A 9,877-nucleotide genomic window follows, 5' to 3' on the forward strand; every position below is an offset into this window, starting at 1 on the left:
AATAAATGCAATAAAATAAAATAAAAACAGAAAACTAATAAAAAAACTGAAAAAAAATGTAAAAAAAAAAAATATATATATATATATATGAAAATAAAAACAAATTCAAAATAGTAACAAAAACGAAAAATTATAGGCTACATATATAAAGCTCCTAGTAAAAGGTTTTCTTTAAACAAAGCAAAATAGAAAAAAAAAAACTTTTTGGTAAAAAGGGACCTGTTTTGCAAGATTTACTGATAGAGGGAGCATTCTGATATTTTAATATTTCACAGTTTGCAACTTCATAAAGGTAAATAACAAGATGATTTGTTCATTTTCAAATAACTTCTCCATTCAAAAATGAATGATCTGGCTATATAGTGTCAATATAGATAGATAGATAGATAGATAGATAGATAGATAGATAGATAGATAGATAGATAGATAGATAGATAGATAGATACTGTGCAAAATGTATTAAAAGTATAGAAACATGACTGTACCTTTAATAATACATTGGCTTTATTATCTATTTATTATACTTAAAGTTGATGTGAAGCATATTTATATTTAATATGTTCATAAAACAATTGGAGTGGGTGCTATTGCTACTCATCAGACACAGACTAGCTTGTTAAGTGTGTTATCTACAGACAGGAGTATTTCTGGGCTTATGGTGGGAGGTCATGCCGGTGGACAATACTACCGTTTGTCACTCTCAGCTTTTGTGTTATTCCAAGCAAACTCCCCGCTCTCCTGGGGCCAGTGTGTCCTCTTTCCCCGTCCCGTTCTCTATACCTCGACATCTCTCTATAACTCTCTCTCTCTGTCTGTGTCTCTCCTTCTCTCCCCTCTGCCCAGGACTGTGGGGTCACACAGAAGCACAGGGGCACAACAAAACAAACAGCCATGCAACAATGTGTGGGTCAGGAGAAGGAGCCGGGACCAAATATGTTGAAGTCATTAGCTCCACGGGGAGGAGGCCACCCACTCTGACCCTGCTTGACTAAGGATCCTCCTCTTGCTTATGAACACATACCCCGGTGCCCTGGACCTCAGGGCTTACCCCAGCTTGACATCCAGGAATGATAGAAGACTAATACTGATATCTTGTTACACAATAAATCTCACTAAATTCTCAACTGACTGAGAATAAGGGGCAGAGCGGCTCAGTGTAACAGTAATAAAAAGCTCAGTGTAAACTACTGCACATGTATTAGTTGTATCTCTTTCAACAGGGAAATTTTAAACAGGGATATTTTCTTCTTCAAATATACAACTTTTAATATATGCAAAATGAAAATAAAAATAATAATGAATTACAAAACCAAAATTCAAGAGATTGAAACTATGGGTACTTTTGTTTTGGTAAATGTTTTGCAGTATATAATAGAATATAATTTCAAACAACTTATTAACAATAATTTATTATTAGTTTTTATCCGTACCCACTGTATATAATGTTAAATTAAAACTAAAAAAATAATAAAATAAAATAGAAATTAAACTGATGTGAATAGTCTATATCAAACTAATTTCAAACAATATTACACTAGACACTATAAATATTCATCATACATACAGTAGACAGACAGACAGACAGACAGACAGACAGATAGATAGATAGATAGATAGATAGATAGATAGATGATAGTTTGCAGGTAGCTAGATAGATAGATAGATAGATAGATAGATAGATAGATAGATTTGTGTATTGTATTTATTATATTTTTTATTTATATTTGGGTGAGGACAGCTATAAAGTAAATATAAATAAGAAAGATCTGTGCCAGCAGTGTGTAAATGTATTAAGACTTCAGGACCGGGTTTGACAGACTGATGGTCCATAAAGACGCGTCTGTTTTAGCCATCAGCGAGCCTGGAGCGATGACGCAGCGCAGGACGCTCCTCCAATAGCAGAAGAGAGAGCAGCTCTCGCGCTATTTAAAGTCCTGCAGCTGAGCTGGAGAGTGAAAGTGCCGATTACTTACCCGGAGGACGAGGAAGTGTTATCCTTATAACTTTATCAGGAATTTAACAACGTAGATGGCGGCTTCACACAAGCAGCTGACGTCGTTTTTCATTGAGGACATCTTATCCTCAAAAGAGGATAAAAAAGATGACTCCTGCAAATCTGAGCGCGACAGAGCCGACAGCACAGACGGACGAACAGGTACTGCACTTTGAAGACTACTTCGGTGTGCATTTCTAGGTTAGTTAGTTAAGATTAGGCAGTTGTATCCTTTGCGTGTCAAACTAGGTAGGTAGATAGTTTAGGTAAGTGGATGCGGTTAGTTAAAAGTAGACCCGATATTGAATGTTTGAGGGCACGCGAGATCGCCGCAGATCTCTGTCAGGTTTAGATCTGTTCTGAGACCAGTTTTCCTGTGACAAAATGAGTTTAGAATCCTAATTTTATCGTGTACTTACGTTCACAGATGCAGAGGATATCTCGGTTTGTCGGAGCTCTGAGGATAAAGCAGTGTCGTCCGCAGAGATGCCGGGCGGCGGAAAAAAGAAGCGCTCCCGCGCCGCCTTCACGCACCTGCAGGTGCTGGAGCTCGAGAAGAAGTTCAGCCGTCAGCGGTACCTGAGCGCGTCCGAGCGCACGCACCTCGCCAGCGCGCTGCACCTCACGGAGACTCAGGTCAAAATCTGGTTCCAGAACAGGAGATATAAAACCAAACGGAGGCAGTTGACGACAGAGCACGGCAAGGACTACTTTCAGAAGGCAGACGCCACCGCTATGGCTGCTACAGAGGAGGACTTTTTAAGAGCTTCACTCTTAGCGACAGTCTACAAATCCTATCCATACCGGCCTTATGTGTACGGCTTACACGGACTGAGTGTATGGAGACCAGCACTGTGATGACAGGGACATTGACTTGGACTTTGGGAAATTTCTCAGACTATTGTGAATAATATTCATATTTTTATGGTGATTTTTTTTAAGTATTGTACAGTTTTTTTGTATTCTGTGTAATAAAATATTTTTTTTCAAAGGTGCATATGTGTGTGTTGCATGAGCTACAGAATATTCTGGCCACTCCAATTAAATTTTTGTTAATTATCCCCACTTCACCTTAATTCATGCATTTAAGAAGTCCAGGGACGAATGAGCTTGTGCCTTCCATCATGAACAAAAAGCCAAATATCTTTACCTGTATCTTGCATTTATCTCACTTATGTTAAGGTGAACTTGTGAAATGCATATTTGCCTTATCTGGTTAAACAGACCTAGCATACTTCTAAGAGACTGACCTTTACTTTTACTTAAAAATGACTGAGGAACTTAAAGAATATTGGTCTAAGTGAAATGTAATATTCAAGAAAAATAGTGCAACCTATGCTATAATTTATTGGCATCCCTTTTAGCCATTAACTCACCAAAACTTAAAATAGTTACACATTTTGAGTGTGTTGGAAGCTCATACATGTTTCTAATATGGCCTTCATTAACTTCCCATTTTTGTGTTCTCTAAAGTCATATATATATATATATATATCTCAGTGTGTTATGCTGTGGCTCTAAAGTTTGTCTTCCATTGGACTTCAGTAAAAGTTCTCATCATTCTTTCAAAATCATAGCACTTCTCTGCAAACTAATTTCTAAAAGCTGTCCATTGTTTAACAAGGACTTCATTATTCTTCAGCCTGACCACTTGCTATGTTCACAAGCCATGCCAGCTGATCAATCAAGAGAAGGATTCTTTTGTAAAACATGCGGGTCCGCTCAAAATAGAAGTTTAACATTGCAACAGGGGATAGCGATCTCAAGCGCCCCTATCCTTATTCCATTCAACTTAAGTTGACTTCAGCAAACCGCCTGAACCGGAGATGGTCTGTTGTCTGAGGGATACAGGTAGGCTTCTCCAGGAAAGATGACATGATTTACCCTGTAAGAGACGGTCTAATCAGAGAGTCATGAAAACAGGGTCGCTTAACCTGAATGCTGAACTGATCAATTTGACATAAATAATATCTGAACCATTTTATGGTTTACACAAAAAATCCTCAACCTTCTGTGAATAATTTGTTTGCAATACTTTTCCTTCAGGAAGCAACTGCCATGTAGGTCATCAATCACCTGTCTTTAGAAAGCTCTCAGGCATAACCAGACCTCTTTAGCTATTTCTACATAGAAATGTGTCAGTAAGTATATGGATTACATGAATAGCAGTAGGAAGTGTTCGTTACAGGGGTGTTAAAATGAGGTATGTATGAATATTTGGTAACACTGGTTTAGGGACCAATTCTCACTAATATATTTGCTTATTAGCATGCATATTACTAGCATATTGGCTGTTTTTTAGTGCTTCTAAAGCACAAATTAATGCCTTATTCTGCATGACTATATTTTAGATCCCTTAATCCTACAACATACCTAAACTCCGTTTACTTAGGCAAAAGTCATAGGTAATAGTTAATAGTTACAATTGGTCCCAAAACTAAAGTGTGCCCGAATATTAGTCTCCTGAAAATAAACCAAAAAAAAACTTAGGTTTGGCTTAATAATTTTGAATGTGATGTCATTTAATTGTAAACTTAAACACAACCCTACACAAAAAAATAAAAATAAATTATATATATATATATATATATATATATACACACACAAAAACTTATATTATATTATAATTATATTATGTGTATAGATAGATAGATAGATAGACAGACAGACAATAGATATACATACACACAACCAAATATAATTATTACCATTGCAGGCTGTATTTAACAGATATTTATTAGCATATAATATAATATACTACACAGTATTGTAATATAATATACTTGCTCTTACATTATCTACTTGTCTTACTGCATTACTTTACACTGATGTTACTGCAAGAATGTTTATATTAAGCAACTTTTCCCATTTGCTCTATGACTGGTGGAAATGAGTTATTATTTCAAACATCAGTCAGATGACAGAAATTCTCCACTTCTCAGTTCAAACGATTCAAACCAGTTTCAGCTATTATCTAAAACTCAAACCTGTCTGTTGAAGTCTGATTTTGACATCAGACTTGTTCTGAATTCGGCCCCTTTCTTTCAGTTGAAGCTTGCTGATCCACCCAAGCAGTGAATATCCACCCGCATATTTCTACCTCCACAACAATGTCATGCCACTTAATAATAGTAATCTTCATTGTGACATTGTTTTGGTTTCTGAGATAAGAGCAGCCCTAGATACAGGGGTTCTCCTCCGTACAGAGCACGGGTTCACCTAATGCCACCCACTTGGCCCGGCTCCAGAGAAACTCTGGAATTTTCTGTGTCTATCCATTTCTGTCTGTTCGTATCAATATCCTCACTTTACCAAAATATGTTCCATGTTACATCCTAATATTTAAAAAAAAATGTACCCATCAAAGTCTACTTCTGATATTGTACACGTAAACACATGGGAATTCGATGTGATGTCATGTGAAAACATGTAAGGGATTGGCTTCAATACCATTCATTTAAATATGATAAATATGCTAGTCAAATGGCAGAGAGAATGAAATGTGTGCTGTTGTTATTACAACAAAGTAACAAGCAAACCTTTTTTAGTCTTGAAAATAAGCCAAACAATTTTGCCCGACAGCTAAAGGGATAGTTCACTCAAAAATTACATTTCTGTCATTAAGTCACCCTTACGTTGTTACAAACCTGAATGGTATTCTCCTGTGGAATACAAAAGGAATCTTCCTGCTTCTGCTTTCCTTATAAGGACATTTCACTACTTCTGAATTCTGACAATCTCAAAAAGAAAAGAATGAACAAACAAATAGATAAATAGATAGATAGATAGATAGATAGATAGATAGATAGATAGATAGATAGATAGATAGATAGATAGATAAAAGCACCATCAAATTTGTCCAAATGTTTCATTTGTTATATTCCATGTCTTCTGGAGTCATATGGTAGTTGGTGAGTTAAATACAGAGTTCTGGCATGAAACTCTAGATGGCGCAGTCCGATAGGTCTAACTCAATCTGACCTAATGGCACCGAGAGTTGTCATGACAGAAATATTTTTAAGTATAATAAAAAAAAAATAAAGTCATTATTCACTGATAATCTTCTCTGAAATCTCAATCATGTTCAGATTCAAAATGTGCATACCAGGTTTTTCGCTATTGATTATTGCCTGTGTAATATACAAAACTGAGAGCTAAATTATTTATGCGAATAAATTGAATGGATAATTAGGTTTGAAAGCTGACAGCCGGATTGGAAGAGTTTCAGTGAATGCTGAAATCAACACTGAAACTTGCACAAAACTCATATGATTTGAAATATGGATCAGGATTCATATATCATATTTTAACGGCATTGCTCGTCATTTCTGGAGCTTGATTCTCCATTTGTGTTCTACAGGAAAAAAATACAAAAAAGTATGTATGGTATGTATGTATAAATAAATAAATAAATAACAGCATACTGGGTTTGCCAGTGTAAATAATGACAGAATTTTCATTTTTCTGTGAACAATATCCAGGACCACAGAACCTGTACAGGCCTGTGTCACTCATGTCAAGGATAGCTGTTTTTCTCAGATTAACCTGCTGTCAAGCCACACCTTATTTATTCATTTTGTCAACTTGTCAGAATGCATTATGTAAAATGTTCTTACCCAGTAATTGCCAAAGCACTTGTCTACAGTACATAATTTATTGCCTTTCAACTTCTGCATGTTGATGACTGGTATTACTAGATTACTTGAGAGGAAATTGGAAACATTTATTTGAAGTCTTTGGTCTTGAAAATTCTCCCTGATGCTGGTGGACTGGGGTGAACAGGAGATCTGAATCGTCAGCTCCATTAGGTTTCTGAATCTCTACAGGTGGAGGTCAAAGTGGGTGGAGCTGCTGACCCCCAGGTGTGACAGAGAACGAACAAAGCTCTTGATCATGACTCAGTCACCTCATCTAACACCTGCCAATCAAACGAAACTGTACTCTCACGCAAGTACGGGTGGAGTTAACTGTTGGATGAAACTTACTCCTGATTATATACTGTACCATAGTAGGCATTAAACACACAGGTTAAACAACCTTGAGTATGAGACCGTTTTCACTTCTGGAGTGGTGAATTTGGTACTGTTATGTTTTTGAAAGAAGTATCTAATGCTTATGCAGGTTGAATTTATTTGATTAAAAATACAGTAATATTATGAAATATTATTGCAATGTAAAATAACTGTTTTCTATGTTAATATATTTTAAAATGTAATTTATTTCTGTGATCAAATGTGAATTTTCAGCATCATTACTCCAGTCTTCAGTCACGTGATCCTTCAGAAATCATTCTAATATGCTGATTTATTGCTCGAGAACCATTTCTTATTATTATCAAGATTGAAAACAGTTGTGCTGCTTAATATTGTTGTAGAAATATTTTTTTCAGTATCCTTTGATGAATAAAAAGATCAAAAGAAGAGCACTTACTTTTTATGTAAAAGCCTGACACAGTGGCTAATTGTTAGATATTATTATTATTATTATAAGGAAAATAAATGAATTTACATTAAATAACAACTTCTTGTAATTTCGCGTACACTGTTTGCACACTGTTTATCCAAACAAACTTTCAATCTTAACAATAGATATAAACATGGAAGAAGAAAAAGGAGCACAAATTGTCCCCAAGGAAATTAAATGGAGAACACATGGAGACTTTTGTGTAGGTCTTCTGCTTCACAGATTTTTCTCCTGAGAAAAAGAAATTCAAGTAATCTTAAGTATCTTTTCAGAAAATATCTCAACAATGCCACAGACTGTGCTTAAAATAGTCTGCAGTCAAAAGTCTGAGATTTCAAAATGAAATATTTCTCAAAAAAAATCTCCAAAATGATCTGAGCTTCAAATCATCTGAGCTATTGATTTTATAGCTTTATGCTTTTACTGGATGTCAGCTGTTGTCTCATTTGTGTCCATTTACATTTTAGGAGAAACATCTGAGACAAAGTATTTATAAAAGAAGCTAGAAGCATAACTAAGAACTGCACTCTCCACATCCACGTCTCTTGAGCTATGAAAGAAAAACATTTGAGCAATTTTCCTCTGAGCACAGGTGCCATTGTACTGTTTCCACATGGTATTAAGCTGGAATTATTTTTCAAGACAAGTGGTTGCATCAAATTCTTGACAATTTATGACTAGTTGACTGACTTCCAAAACACTACCTAAGCCATCTCACATTTCACATTTATTCATTCAAACCATTAGCCACTCAACAACATTTCAGATCATTTCCCCTGATCTCTTCCCTCAGTGTGGTGGTTCTCTAAGCGACGGCCTGTGGGAGGAAGATGCTGTAGTCTGCGTTTAGGGGTAAACAGGATTATAACCTTTGGGTCCAGCTGATCCAGTGTCTCAGCCACTTTGGCTCCATCATTAAGGGATTAGAAGTGTTGGAAACCCTGATAAAGAAGGTTCACCTCCTTCTCTGTCTAGCACAGGTTTACACGCAGACATAATCAGCGGAGTGACAGTGCTTCTGGAGGGAGTGTGGCCTGCTCTGAGTGCGGATTAATACATGTTGTTGTTTCCATTATTCACATCCGTGACATCTGCGGGTTCAAGCCCTGAGTAATGTCTATTTGCAATACAATTAGAGATGAAGATAAAAATCTCAGACAAAATGGCAGATCTTGTAGTAATATATAAATATTAGTATATTATATCATACAGTCATGGCCAAAAGTTTTGGCAGTGACATACATTTTGTGTTTTGCAAAGTTTGCTGCTTCAGTATTTGTAGATTATTTTTCCACATGTTTCTATTGTATACTGAAAAACAATGATAAGCATATCATAAGTTTTAAAGTCTTTTATTGGCAAAAATATATATATAATGAGTCAATATTTACAATGTTGACCCTTGTTCTTCATAACCTCTGCAATTCGCTCTGGCATGCTGGATGTTAGCTTCTGGGCCAAATCCTGACTGATGGCGATCCATTCTTGCCTGATTAGTTCTCGGAGTTGATCACAATTTGTGGGCTTCTGCTTGTCCACTCGCCTTCATTTTGTGTCAGGATCAACAAAGTGTTTGGTTTTTTTTTTTTTGTGAAAATGTCATTTCTTGGCCAATGAAGCTTTTAGCAATTATTTAAAATGCATTTGATCACTCTACACAATAATCTTGAAACAATGTGAATGAACACCACAACAGCTTAAGCAGCAAACTTTGCAAAACACAAAATTCAGCTTAAGCAACAAACTTTGCAAAACACAAAATTTATGTCACTGCCAAAACTTTTGGCAATGACTGTATTATATGTTATGTCATGTCATGTTATGTTATGTTATGTTAATATTTAAATTGTATTAAAATATATAAAAAATACAAAACTAAAATATATACAAAATATTCTTTAAATTATTAAATTATGTGCCACCATTGGAAAGCACTAATGTCCCTGAAAATGAGAATGGTCAAGTTCCAATTATAATTCCAAATTATATTATATTATACTATTATATTATATTATATATTAAAAATGTAATTGAACAATTCTTAAATATATTAATTATTTTTACAAATTTGTAATATATAATATAATATATTTTAAATATATTTTTCAAAAACAATGGTAACACTTTACAATAAGTCCCATTACTTACTTAACATTAGTTAATGCATTCAAAATCATTTACAATGAGCAATACATTTGTTACAGTATTTGTTTTTTAATCTTTGTTAATGTTAGTTAATAAAAATACAACTGTTCATTGTTACTTAATGTCAGCTCAGGTCCATTAAATAATATAATTCTTAATCCACTAGTAAATCTTGACATTAACATTAACTAAGATTAAATATTTTTAAAGTATTTTTTATGAATAGTTCATGTTAACGTGTGTGTGTGTGTGTGTGTGTGTGTGTGTGTGTGTGTG

General features: G+C 35.0%; 1 protein-coding gene across 1 annotated transcript; it reads left to right on the forward strand.

Annotated features, from left to right (window-relative positions):
* Window positions 1–1,922: 1,922 nt before the first annotated feature.
* Window positions 1,923–2,918, forward strand: LOC107678393 (homeobox protein Nkx-3.1-like). The gene is made up of 2 exons (XM_016473632.1): window positions 1,923–2,155; window positions 2,421–2,918. The coding sequence occupies exons 1-2, from the start codon at window positions 2,029–2,031 to the stop codon at window positions 2,849–2,851; spliced, it is 558 nt and encodes a 185-aa protein (XP_016329118.1). The 5' UTR covers window positions 1,923–2,028; the 3' UTR covers window positions 2,852–2,918.
* Window positions 2,919–9,877: the final 6,959 nt, after the last annotated feature.

This window comes from Sinocyclocheilus anshuiensis, unplaced genomic scaffold (assembly GCF_001515605.1).
Source record: "Sinocyclocheilus anshuiensis isolate Anshui unplaced genomic scaffold, SAMN03320099.WGS_v1.1 scaffold112, whole genome shotgun sequence".
NCBI lineage: Eukaryota > Metazoa > Chordata > Actinopteri > Cypriniformes > Cyprinidae > Sinocyclocheilus > Sinocyclocheilus anshuiensis.

Bases quoted from the DNA above. Each gene is read 5' to 3' on its own strand.
- LOC107678393 (XM_016473632.1), top strand. From the start codon at position 2,029: ATGGCGGCTTCACACAAGCAGCTGACGTCGTTTTTCATTGAGGACATC. The intron at 2,156-2,420 runs GTACTGCACTTT...TTACGTTCACAG, and splicing joins CAGCACAGACGGACGAACAG to ATGCAGAGGATATCTCGGTT.